Source organism: Canis lupus, chromosome 5, assembly GCF_048164855.1.
Source record: "Canis lupus baileyi chromosome 5, mCanLup2.hap1, whole genome shotgun sequence".
Classification (NCBI taxonomy): Eukaryota; Metazoa; Chordata; class Mammalia; order Carnivora; family Canidae; genus Canis; species Canis lupus.
Genome location: NC_132842.1, coordinates 7,321,014 through 7,334,591, shown reverse-complemented (window position 1 = coordinate 7,334,591; position 13,578 = coordinate 7,321,014). Strand labels below are relative to the sequence as shown.

Below are 13,578 nucleotides of genomic sequence, written 5' to 3'. Positions count from 1 at the left end.
TGTCGATTGTGAAAACTTTGGAAGGGTTAGAACACAAGGGGTGATGAGCAGGTTACCATTGTACATCCCATTCCTGGTATAAGACCTGGTCTTACACCATAGGGGCTTATGTAGTGAATGGATGAAGGCTTCCCTACGGGCCCCACCTCAACCCCTTTAAGGGTACTCCAGTATGTTAACTATACTGGACTATTTTTTGTTTATGTTAAATACCAATGTCTTTCCCATTTCAGATGCCGATTTACCTTCTTCCAACTCCACTGGAAGTTTTTATAGGAGGAGTCTCCTGTGGCCCATCTCTTTTGGCTTAAAAAAATTACTCAGTTTACTGAGTAGAATCCCTAATTGGCCAGTCTCTTTAGATCAGTGGGGGTTATCTTTTCAAATGGTCAAATCAAAGCATACTTCTTTTAGGAAATGGAGAATAGAATGTACAGAAAATCTTAGAGAATGTTATCAAACATGAACTTACCACCCTAAGACAACCACTCTTGTCATTTTGGTGTACAGTTATCAGATAGATAGATTTATCATGAGCCTGATAGAACCAAGGTTCAGTCCCTATAAGTAAATAATTAACTTTCAAACTGAATTTTATGTTTCTAATTTTGTACTGTGGTTCCTAAAGCAGTCCCTCAAAACTGTATAATCTTTAGACGATATAAAACCTGGATTCATCACTGCCATCAAGGTGATTAATAGACTTTTGCAAATGTAGTTGCTTTCTGTTTTATAGTATGCTTTATCACTTAACAAACATAGTTTTTCTCTTATTCTTCTAGAATTCTTTTTAATAACAGCAGAGTGTTCAATGAATAGATTTATTAAGTGATTTATTAAATGAATCCCCTAATGTTGGAATTCCCCCATATTATTCTTATAGGTAATGCATTATTGAGCATCCTGATAATTATATCTTTGTGCATAAATATATAGAAATGGAATTACTGGCTCAAACCATATTTATAATTTGGGGGGCTTATAACGTATATAAATAAATAGCACTTTAGAGAAATGGTGTCCGTTTACTTTCCCAACAGTGGTATGTGAGAAAATTCATTTTCCTGACCCTTGTCAACACTGTTTATTGTATTATAAAAACCTTTCCCAACTTTACAAGTATAAAAAAGCTATTTTCATATTTATGTTTTTCTTATTAAAAATAAAAACTATGCTTGCAATTTCAGTAAAACATCATATAAGCACATAAGTAAGAAAATTAATTCCTCAATTCTTAGTGGAAAAGTGATGGAGAAGCGACTGGGGGAAATGGCTTAGAGATGGTAGTGTGCCTGCAAGCAAACTGGTAGGAAGATCACCCAAGGTCGTGGCACAGCATGCAACATAAATATGATGCTAAGTTCACAAAACAATAAGATTTCCAGTATAACTGTAGTACCATGGGAATGTGGCATGGTTTGAGATAGGAAGGCAGGAATAGGAGCCTGAGGGCTGTACTAGTCCATTTGCTAGAACAAATCACCATAGACTGAATATCTTTTTTTTTTTTTTAAGATTTATTTATTTTAGAGAGAGAGCAGGGGCAGGGGGAGAAGTGGAAGGAGAGGGAGAAACAGACTCCCTGCTGAGTACAGAGCCAGACATGGGACTTGAGATCATGATCTGAGCTGAAATTAAGAGTTGGACACTTAACTGACTGAGCCATCTAGGCACCCCACCACAGACTGAGTATCTTTTTTTTTTTTTAATTATTTATTTATGATAGTCACACAGAGAGAGACAGAGAGAGAGGCAGAGACACAGGCAGAGGGAGAAGCAGGCTCCATGCACCGGGAGCCCGATGTGGGATTCGATCCGGGTCCCCAGGATTGCGCCCTAGGCCAAAGGCAGGGGCCAAACTGCTGCGCCACCCAGGGATGGATCCTGCTTCCCCCCCCTCCCCCGTTTATGTCTCTGCCTCTCAATCTGTGTTTCTCATGAATAAATAAATAAATGATCTTTAAAAAAAAAAAGAATTGGTGGGGGAGGGGCACAAACGTTCTGTCCAAGCAAGGCGATGGCGTGAAAATCCTTGCATACCATATCAAAATAAAAAATATTTGAGATGTCCCATGTTCTGGACTGATTTTTTTTAATATTTTTTTTAAAGATTTTATGTATTTATTCATGAGAGACACAGAGAGAGGCAGAGACACAGGCAGAGGGACAAGCAGGCTCCCCACAGGGAGCCCCGTGTGGGACTCAATCCCAAGACCCAAGATCACGACCTGAGCCAAAGGCAGACGCTCAACCACTGAGCCACTCAGGTGCCCCTAGAACTGATTCTGAGATTGAAAAGATCCTGAGGATGTTTAGTACAAGCATGACCTGCTGAGTGTACTTTGCTTTTTATAAAATGTGGCCAGGACTTCTTGGTGAAAAATCCACATTGCCCCCGCAGGACCATTGAGGGGAAAGAACTCTTGAATATTCTGGCGTCTTAGAATGGCTCCAAGTGTCGTGAGGTTCATTTCAACACTCTGCTGCTTCCAGAGCCCTGTGCCTTCCCCCGCTCCTCTCAGCATGTGGACTGTTTCTAACCACATGTCTGCATTTAAGTTGACTTAAGATGGGAATCTTTTTTCTGAGCTGCCCCCCTGTCATGCTTCAGCATTGTCAAGCAGATGGTCAGGCGAAAAGTGTGAGGACAGCTAAGATCGTCCAGAGAGGAATGGTGGAGGAGATGGATGTGGCTCAGTGCAGGATTTCAGAGGCCCTAGGCTTCAAGGGAGAAAACCTCGGGTCTGTGGATGAACATAATGGGATATATAGGCTAGTTAGCTGTTTACTAGCTTTTACTTCAGGCAAGTTACTTGGACCTTCTGAGCCTCGCTTTCCCTGTCTGTGAAATGGGGCTTCTAATACTGACCTGCCCCGAGAGGCAGGGCTGATTAAGTGAAATCCGTGCATACCATTTCTGACACATAGCAGATGTCCCATAAATGCATTTCCCTGTCCTCTTCTCTTCTTCATAAAAAGGGAGTTTATGGTCCAAAGTCCTTCAGACTTTCCCAGTAATCTGGAGCAGACGACGCAGCTCAGAGCTAGGAAGGTATGCCAGAGCGTACTGAACCTCATCACTGTGCCAATAAACAGCCATGATAGATTAAGAGATTTCCTTCTGAGTTTAAGCATTTCTAAATACCTCTCCTGAATTGAGAAAGCAAACTGAATCAAGTGTAAAAAGACTATTCTCCTCTGTTTGTAAAGGCATCTTTCCCGTCTTCTCCGGATTTTCACGATCTATAACTGGACTGTGTACCCAGCTGGCAGCTGCGCCAGCCAGACCCTGAGGTAACCGTAATTTGGGCCCAATTTTTTTTTTTTTCACTCAGAGCCTACAAATTCTATTTCAAGCACATACACGTACAGAATGCAGATGTGGGAATGAAAACCAGGCCCTTTGGGTGAATGAGGCTGTGATATTTGACTGGAGTGAGGCCATAAGTGGCCCATTGGCAGGGGCCTCGCCCAGGCATGGTTGGGGCCCAGGCCGCAAGAGTGGTTTTGGCCTTTTGCTGTGGCGTTACTGATCACATGGGACAGTCCTCACGTCTCCCGTTTGGGGCGAAAAATTGCAAGATCTGTGATGAGACAGACTTGAAAGGATTCTTCTGAACCCTGAGGAATGTGTAACAGCATGGATATTTGGAAAAACTAGCTCCCTGAAGAAGCTGAGAGGGGAAATTCAGCTGCTTATGCTCAATGTGAAAGGACTACTCCAATCAAGGAAACAGCACTTCAGAAAGTAATTCCAATGTGTATACAAATCGAGAATAAGGTTATGAGGCTGTTTCATGTAGCAAAAGCTCTTGTAGCTTAGATAGACCCCCAAATGAACACTGCTATTGGATGACTGATAAATCATTCACTGTTTCATTATTCAACAAACATTTATTGAAAACCTGCTACGTAATAGGTGGTATCTACGGGTCCTAAGGGTACCATAGTGAACGACAACAGCAAAAACATTAAAAAGAATCCCTGACCTCCTGAAACTTACAGTCTAGAAGGAAAAAATGATGATAAACAATGGCAAGAGTTAAAATATGAATTATATGTGGAAAATGCTGAGGAATAGAAATGGAACAAGGGTGGGGTATGAAGTATTAGGGAGAATGGGTGCTGAAATGTTGACAGGGTGGTGAGAGAAGGCCTTGCTGAGAAGCCAACTCTCCTAAATACCTGGTGGATGGTCTGGATGGATATAGATCTAGATCAAAAGTATAGCCCTCTGGATTTTCAAAGCTATTTCTCTATTGTCTTCTGGTTTCTGGGTTGCTGTTGAGAAAGCTCATGCCTTTCTGACTCCTGCTCCTTTGTTTGTGACTTTTCTCCCCAACTCTCTGGGAACTTGTAGGAACTTCTGTTTTCCACACCACCACCCGCCCCCGCTACCCCCTGCCAGCTGGAATGTCTCCATGACAAGCGTGAGTGTGTTGTGTGTTTCATAGACTTTTTCAATCTCTGATTTCAGATCCTTCAGTTTGGGGGGAAAGTTTTTTATAATACTTTCTGTAAAACTTTTGCTTTTCTTGATCTCCATTTTATCCCAGTTCCCGTAAGACTTGGGGGTGCTCTGAAATGACTGTTTTTCTTTAAAAAAGGAAGATTTTATTTATTTACTCATGAGAGATACAGAGAGAGGCAGAGACATAGGCAGAGGGAGAAGCAGGCTCCCTGTGGGGAGCCCGATGTGGGACTTGATCCCAGGACCGCCGGATCACTACCTGAGCCGAAGGCAGATGCTCAACTGCTGAGCCACCCAGTTGCCCCATGATTCTGGTTTTCTTATTGTTTTCCACTGTCTCCTGTCCCATAGTCTTTTTGCTCTACTTTCTGAGATTTCATCAACTTTTTCTTCCTCCTTGAAATTTTAATTCCTACTCTCACGATTCCCAGAGTGGACTCTTGCTCTCTAAATGTTCCCCTTTTCTTGGACTGTCTCATCTTTTCTGAGTTTCCTTTTTTCTGTTTATTTTGGTGTTTCATGTTAATGGTTTGTAGAAAATGTCTGTTAATCCTGGGTAATCTAAAAAAAAATCCTGGGTAATCGGCCAGTGTGTGAGGGAGGCACAGTCATACTAACCGGAAGCTTTCATATATGGGTTGGGCTGTTTCGCAATGGAGTGACCATATACAACCTGATCATTACTCTCAAAAATCTGTTGGTCTCTTCTCACAGGCCAGTCAGCTTTTCTAGAGAGGTTCCTCCAGGTTCTTGACTGCGGGTCACCCCTTTGCAAGCATTTTGTGAGGAGGCACCTCGCCCACCCTCCCCCGTGCCGTGTGAGCTAGAATCCGGCCTGATTGACTCTATCTCTTTAGTCTATTATGGATATGGGGGGTCAGTTGGCTGAGTGGGACAGAAGGAAAGCTTTGAACGGGTTGCAGCACCTTTAAAAAGAAAAGGAAGTTCGGTCAGGCCTCATGCTCAATCTGCAGTTCTCCCCTCAGAGGGATCTGGGGCTTTGCTTCTGGAGCTTTCCTAGCCCTGCATGTTTTATGTGGATTTCTCCCCTTGAAGATGTAGGTGTTGGGTGTTCTCTTGTCTGGTATTGTTTCCTTTCTCATTCCCTTAATTCTTTGACTTATGCTTTTTTATTCTTCACTCTCACTTTAACGGAATTTCAGGAGGACTTAAAGACAAATTTGTTGCATGAATTGCCTGATTGTAACCAGAAGCCATATTCTATTCTCTTTTGAGTCTCTCCTGCCAAAGGCTACTTGAGCAATCTTGGTCTGTCCTCAATAGATTCTCATAAGTGGATTCAAATTAAATGTCAGGATCTTTGATACCCTGTTTCAGTTATACATTTCTGAATAACTAGTGACCATAAACAGTGAATTAAATCAACAATTACATGTTTGCTTTGTTCTGTATTTTGGGCAGGGCTGAGAGGGGGCACCCCATTTCTGCTCCATGTGACAGCAGCTGGGGCAGGTCACCTGGATCTGGGGGTTCTCCTCCCAAGGTGGGCCACCCACATGACTGGCCAGTGGTGGTGGCTGTAGAATGGATGCTCAGTGGGGGCCGTCAGTGAGGGCTTTCATTCTTCTTCATGTGGCCTCCCCATGTGGTTCAGCTGGATTCGCAGAAACTTGGTTCTGTGAGTCTCCAAGACCACACTTATCATGAGGACAAGGTCTAGTGTGTAAGCACTTACCAAGTCTCCATTTTGCACTTTACTTGCTAATGCTAATTGGTCAAAACAAGTCGCATGGCCAAGCCCAGAGTCAATGTGGGAAGAGACCACACCCCACAGGGGCATGAATAATTTGAGGTATGGTTCATTGGAGCCCTGAGAACTCTAAAATTCTCTGATCTTATGCCTCTGTTTTTTTTTGTTTGTTTGTTTGTTTTTTGTGTGTAACTGACTTGTTCCATTTTCTTTCTGAAGCATTGGAATGCCAGATTCTTTTCTTGTTGTAGTTTCATTTGGTATAAACATTCAATAAATATGTATTAGAGCCACAGTAATGTTGTAGCCTTAAAATGTTTCTGAATGGATTATAAAGATGTGAACTATATAGCTTACCCCTCGCTGTAATGATTATGTTGTTAGTTAATGAAAAACATGAGAGACACCATCCTACAGGGTCAAATTCCCAAGTATACCTTTCAAGGGAATAAAGTATTGTTTTTTGCTTTAGGCTACCAGAGAGTAGCTTCTTGTCCTTTTGGTTTTCAAATAGTTGAAAATTAGCCTCTTTAACATCTGCCTGGACTCCAAAGAATAAAAGTGAATGTTTGTGTGATAACCAGAAAGTGCATTCCTTGGAAATTCCAAACAAACATCTCCTATTACATGCTTCCCAAGCTTGTCCTAACCCTTACTGCCTGTGGTAAGACAGAAATGGCTAAGCTTTTGCTGCGTGTTGTGGGCATCTTGATCTGGGACTGATGACTGTGTTCATCTTGCATGCAGGGGTTCTCTATCTCCAGTATGGGGATGAAACCAAGCAGCTCAGGATGCCGAATGAAATCACAAGTGCAGACACAATCCGTGCTCTCTTCGTAAGTGCCTTTCCGCAGCAGCTCACCATGAAGATGCTAGAATCGCCCAGTGTCGCCATTTACATCAAAGATGAAAGCAGAAATGTCTATTATGAACTAAACGATGTAAGGTAGGTTGTTACGTTGTGTGTGTGTGTGTGTGTGTGTGTGTGTGTGTCCACCATACTGCAGTTAGCATTGCTACAGCTTTACTGAGTCCTAATCTTTCTGTGTCCCCATGAAGGCTACTATTACCCTAACTAGTAGGTTCACCTTACCCAGCTGTGAATTCACTATCTGTTTTCTATAATCCATTTATAAGGTCTGGTTTACAAAGATGAGGACAGACTTCTCCCGCCTAGATCTTGGCCTATTACCTCTGAAAAGAATATAAGAAACAGTCTAGTCCCCTGTTTATCTAAAAGTTAGGGAAAGTGAGGCCCAGAAGGTGCTAGAAAGACTTGATCAATAGCATAAGGCCATGCTTGTGACTGGAACTTCCCTGGCTCTTTCTCAAGTGTTTTTCCCCCACAGAGACTATGAACATTTTAGGCAATGATCCCATTGGGCCATTATTTACACCAGCAGGTTAGAGCAGAAGCAGCAGACCCTATGCTATTGTCCACAAGAAAAGAGGCTTAGAAGCATTCTCTATCTCCATGTTTTTCGTAAATAGTTGGCCTTACCAAAGGATCTTACTTTTTAGGTGGGCTTTCTTCAGGGCCCCGAGGAGGATGTGTCCTCAAATGAGGCTCAGTGTACTCATGCTATTGAAGGGGGCACAGAAATAAAAGCATCCATATCTACTGTGGTGGTGGTATGTCCAGAGAGAAAGGGACCCATCTGATCTCTCCCAGCCAAAGAGCCTGACAAATTAGAACTTAAATTAGCACAAACAAGGAGTCACTAGTAAAGCCCTAGACATTTTAGAACTTAAAAAATTATTTAGTAACTAATTCAGCCCTTCTATTTTATGGGACCAGAAGCTCAGATGCATAAAATTAAGAGACTTATTCAAGATCACACAGCCAATTCATTTTCAGGCATGGCCCTAGACCTGATTGTCCACATGATTTGTGAAGGTTTTTTATTCCCTCAGAATATTCCCTGCTCAATTGATCGTCCACAATGTGGATTTTTGGGTTCCTGCCCCATGGGGAGAGCAGGATGCCCTGTTTCTCCATCATGAAATTAATAGAAACCACCTTTTAAAAATATGCCTCTAGTGCATAACAAATGTAAACTGATAAATATCTAATGATGATTGCAAATGACATATTTAGGCGTGTGCCAAGGTGTGTATGAGTCATTTAAGGCTTTCAAAGTTTGATGCATGCCCTAAGGTATAGTGCTACATCTATTGCACAACCTTGCTACCTTTAAAAGATGTGTTTAAATATTCATGAGTATCAGAAAATTCATGTTCGTTTTTTGAAATAAATTATTAATCAGCCTGTCACTAAAAAAAATCGAATTTATAGAGCGTAAACATAAATATGAAGTAATCATATTGTATCTAAGGAGCATGTTTGTGGTCATATAATCCCAAGTAGTGTTTTTATAGCAATGTTCTTGAATTGCCATGTTTTGCAGTTAGAGGACTGGAGAGAAATGGCAATACTAAATCTGTACGAAAAGACATAAAGCCACTTTTGACTATGGAGCTCAAGCCTGATGAAGTTATTTGGAACAGTTGTACCCCACTGTCCTGCAGCCCCTGCAAGCATTTTTATTTTTATTTAAAAAAATTTTTTTTTCATGCAAGCATTTTTAAATTGCAATGAGTCATGATTTTCTAGGTCCTTTCCCAAACCTCAAAGTGTTCCTGCTAGGGCTCCCTTTACACATTCTTCTGGAGTGTCGTGAGGAAGTCGAGGAGGGAGAAAGAAATGAGAGGGAAGACAAAGAAGAAACAGTCCCCTCAACTTTCAAATTGAGATGATTCTCCTTGATGCAAAATCAGTTGATAAAATAGATGAAGAGTGCTTGAGAGAAGAAGAGATCCTTTCTTTAAACATTAACAATTTTCATTTAATATGTTTACATTTGTGAAAGTGATTCTTTAAAAATCTCATTTCAAATGTTTGATGGGGAAGTTACTGAATTATAAGTTTATCTATAATTTTACTTTTCAGTGTTTTGATTTACCTATAAAAATGGACCTAAATATTTTTTTTAAGATTATTTATTTATTCATGAGAGACACACAGAGAGAGGCAGAGAGAGAAGCAGGCTCCATGCAGGGAGCCCGATGTGGGACTCGATCCCGGGACTCCAGGATTACACCCTGGGCCGAAGGCAGGCTCTAAACTGCTGAGCCACCCAGGGATCTTGGACCTAAAAGTATTTAAGTGGATAAAGCGTTTTTATTTGGTGATGAATATGTTTATGCTAGATGATCCTATGTCTGAATTTTCCAAAGGATTATTCTCTCTCTTTGCTTATATGCATAAAATATCTCAATTATATTTTATTTGAATGGTACGATAAATTCTCACCATCAACACTATATACATTCTCTCTCTCCCCCTGCAAAATATACCATGTAGATCACCACTGAGGACAATGGCTTTAATTTTTGGAGCCCAGAGGTAAATTTCCTTTCACATCCAGTGTTTTTGAAGTGCGAGTGTATTTGTTAAGCATTTAACTATTTCACCACTGTGTTTCCTTAGGGAAGTGCTATAGAGCATTTAGGTTGAAGTTCCGTGTTGTAAATGTTGCCATGGTAAACGCAATCTGGGCCTTTACTGTTGGTTCATCTTGGATGAGCATGTTTCTAAATTAATCATAAACCAACCTCATGTATTTTAAATACCTTTAGAATCACACAAAGTTTTTTTCATGGCTCAGCTGAGGTTTTCAGCTTTCATATTGTCACGTGGGGGTGGGGTTTCCCTTCAGTGGATCCCCGTGTCCCCCCACCTTCTGTGAGCTCTTGCCTTCATAGTAACCTAACCAGGGCTGCATGCTCCCCCTTCCGCCAGCTTGTAATGAGCTCCTTGAAGTCTGGAGAAACCCTGCAAGCTTGGGCTAGTCATTGCTTCAAAGCAATTACTGACAGATATTTAAAGGAGGAAGGCAAGACTAGTCCCAAGAATCCTCCACTTCATTTAAAACAAAGCATAACCCAGGAATCCCAGAGATTGCGATCAGCCCACAGAACGTGTGGCTGCACCTGGGAGGAAGGAATGCCTCTTTGTGCACACATTCCCCAGAGCTCAGCTCGCCGGCCCTGGAGGGACACAGCGTAGATGGCGTAGATGGCGCTGCAAGTGCCCCAGGTGGCCCTTCTGCGATGAGAGCTGAATGTGGGCGGAGGAGGACTTCGTAGACATTCCTATGCATTTAAATAATTTTAAGGTAGGCTCCAAGCAAGATGTGGGACTTCTGTCCTGTGCCGCAGTGTGATGGACTCCGGCGCTCTACATGCTGGACTCAGAAGGAGAAACAGAAGAGCAGAAGGTTCTAGCTGCTGCTCTTCCTTCTGAACACCCTACACATCCAGTAAGTTAGCTTGTGTGTACACAAGTATTTTTAATAGCCACTACGGGAGGAAAAGAAAGGCATTACAAAGATACCAGTAGTTTTGATCTTTGTGGTATTTTTTTTCCTGGACCGCAAATACATTCTCTGTTCCTTGCCGAAAGCGTTTGAAGGAAAAACCATTTTCCTTTGTGTGCATTCATAAGATAAGCAGAAAACCAGGTGTTTGGGCAAAGTAAACTATTAAATATTTAAATATTAACCAAATCCTTTTGAACCTATTGTAAATATTGGAGCTTTACAGTCCCTAAAAGTGTTAGCTTTCCTTGCTTAAATCTGGAAAGGGAGTCCACGTTCACCTGTATTTGTGGCTGGAGGATCACAGGGAAAACAAGTATTTTTTCCAGAGGAGCAAAGACAGGAAAGAAAAGCTGAAGTCACTTTTCTCCTCTTCCTTATTTATTTTTGCCGATTTTATGTTGAAAGAACTTTTTGTCCAGTTGACAGTAGACGGCAGTTGGATTGTCTATTCACGTCTTTTACCTGATCCTGCAGAGATCAGGCAAAGGGAATGGCCAAAGTAAGGCTCCTTTCATCTGCCATAGTCATTGATGTGTTTGATTCCAGGAACATTCAGGACAGATCGCTCCTCAAAGTGTACAACAAGGACCCTGCACATGCATTCAACCACACGCCGAAAACTGTGAACGGAGACATGAGGGTAAGTGTTTCTGTTCCATTTCTAATTTTATTTGATGGGTCAGACCATCCTTTTTTCTGGCACGGTCTTCAGATGCTATGACACCTCAACACCGGGTTTCAGGGCTTCTCACTGCTCATCTTGTCTGATGATTCATGATTTGTTCTTGGTAAAGAAATCAGGTTTCCCAGACATTTGGGGCAAAGGGACTGAAATAGAGCCTGATGCATCCTCATTTATCTGTAAGCATGGAGTTTAGTTGTGTCCTCACTCCAAGGGGATCCTGAAAATCTTTGTCTAAAAGCTTTCTTGGTCCATGTACATTAATTTTACTCAGAGGATCTCTTGCTATTTTTCCTCCAATTAAAACAAAATTAGCACACAAACAACAACAAACCCCTGTAAAATTCCATGTAGAACCTATTAATATTCTTATATCAGCTATTCCAAGCAAGCCTTAGCATTCTAAATAAATTATTCACCTTCTAATTCAGGACTGTTTGCTGCTGTACTGTATTAAATATTATCCGACCTTATCTGAATCACGTTCAAGGCATAGTCCAAAAATCTGCATGATTTGGGAGCTGAAATTCTCTAGATTTAGATCATCTCAGAAGATTATCCAAACGTTCAAAGCACACAGGGATGTTTTGAAGAGAAAAGAACAGGGAAACAGAAAAAGACAGATTTTAAAATCATATTAATGCAGGTTTGCTAAAAAGGGATGGAGTTTCTAACAATAGAGCCACATTGCCCTCCAGCTGTACCTCCTCCCCACCACACACACAAATTTAGAAGTTGCTGCACCATTTTCTACCATCTTTTCTGAGGCTTAGCACTCTGCTGCATGCTGGAGTTTAACTGGGAAAAAAAAGTAAATGAATATGTTTTCTTGCCAAAGAAGCCCAAGGCACTGCCTGTCCTAGTGCTGTGGTAGGTAGCATTCCCAAGGTGAGGCTGTCTCTGCTTCTCGACGGGATGTATCAGTTTGCTATTGCTGCTATAACAAATTAATGCACGTTTAGTGGCTTAACATGACATAGATTTGCTATCTTACAGTTCTAGGGGTCAGAAGTCCAACATTGTCCTCAGTAAATTCAAGGGGTCATCGGCAGGCCATCAGCTTTCCTTTCTGGAAGCTCTAGAGAGAATGTTTCCTTTTTACCCTATCTCCTAGAGGTCACGCACATTCCTTGCCTTGCAGTCCCCTCTTTCCATCTTCAGACTCAGCCAAACAGCATCTCTCTGACCCGGCTTCCGTGATCACATCTCTAAACCTCCTTCTTCCACATTTAAGTACACTTGTGAGTACATTGGGCTCATCCAATCTGCCACAATGATTTCCTTATTTTAAGGCCAACTGATTAGCAACCTTAATCCCTCTTTCTTGTGTAGTCAGAGGTTCAGCAGCTTAGGATGCAGACATCTTTGGGGGACCTTGGTTCTGCCTACCCCACACAGCGTATGAGCTTAGGACCAAGAGGCCAGGAGAACCGATAGAAAGTGCTGGAAGAATTTCTAGGGAATTCTGGACTGGAATATGAGTGATGACATTGTGGGATCAGAGCCCACACTTGGGGAGGAAAGGCCTCTTACGTCCTCAACTGCTGCTTTTTTTTTATGTCAGAAATGATGTGCGATTTGAAGTGAGGGCTGTGTTGCTACTTCAGAAAATCTAGGATTTTGAGGCTTATTTTTAGCTAGTTACACTTTAAATGTAAACCAGCACCACGTGAAGACAGATTGAGTCATGCTGATCACGAAACACGGACTGACTGTTACTGTATCCTTGCTTTTTATTATTTTGTTATTCTTTCTCAGCAACATTCATAAGAGGCTTTGTTCCCTTGGATGTCTTTATTTTTTTGATATGTCTGGCCTTCGAACTGGAGTTACACGGTACTCTGAGTTCTGTTTCTGTTACGCAGAGCCCACACGGGGACCCCAGAATCGCCTCCGAAAATCCTGTTTATGGTGGGGAGAGGACACCTGTTTTAACTCTTAAGCAGATGTGGTCCTGACATAAGGACCAGCAGTGAGCATGTGGAGACTCAAATATCAACCATATGGACAAAGCCCTATCAGAATTCAGAACTCTTGCCCTGGGTTTCAGTCAAGTTCTGCTTTTACTTTTAAACGAGACCCTAACAATCTTTTGGTGTGGCCCACAGCCTCCTTCAGACAGCATTTTTGTGTGAGGAACTCAGCTGTTGGCCCCAGATGTCAAGACAACAAACGTACACAGACACGCTTTTAGGTTTCCGAGAAGACAACTTTAAAAACGAGAAATAGGGGATTCCTGGGTGGCTCAGCAGTTGAGCATCTGCCTTTGGTTCAGGGTGTGATCCTGGAGTCCTGGGATCGAGTCCCACAGCAGGCTCCCCTCCTTCTGCCT

The 13,578-nt window shown here is 42.0% G+C and overlaps 1 protein-coding gene across 17 annotated transcripts in view; it reads left to right on the top strand.

Moving 5' to 3' along the window:
* Positions 1-13,578, top strand: part of KIAA1217 (KIAA1217 ortholog) — a 433,418-nt gene that overhangs the window by 331,656 nt on the left and 88,184 nt on the right. For 16 of the 17 annotated variants that reach the window (XM_072825344.1, XM_072825343.1, XM_072825342.1 and 13 more), the window contains 2 exons: positions 6,930-7,128; positions 11,111-11,204. In XM_072825344.1, coding sequence (XP_072681445.1) covers positions 6,930-7,128; positions 11,111-11,204 — 293 coding nt within the window. Of the gene's footprint in view, positions 1-6,929; positions 7,129-10,196; positions 10,505-11,110; positions 11,205-13,578 lie in introns of those variants that run through there. The other variant, XM_072825357.1, reaches the window with a different exon arrangement.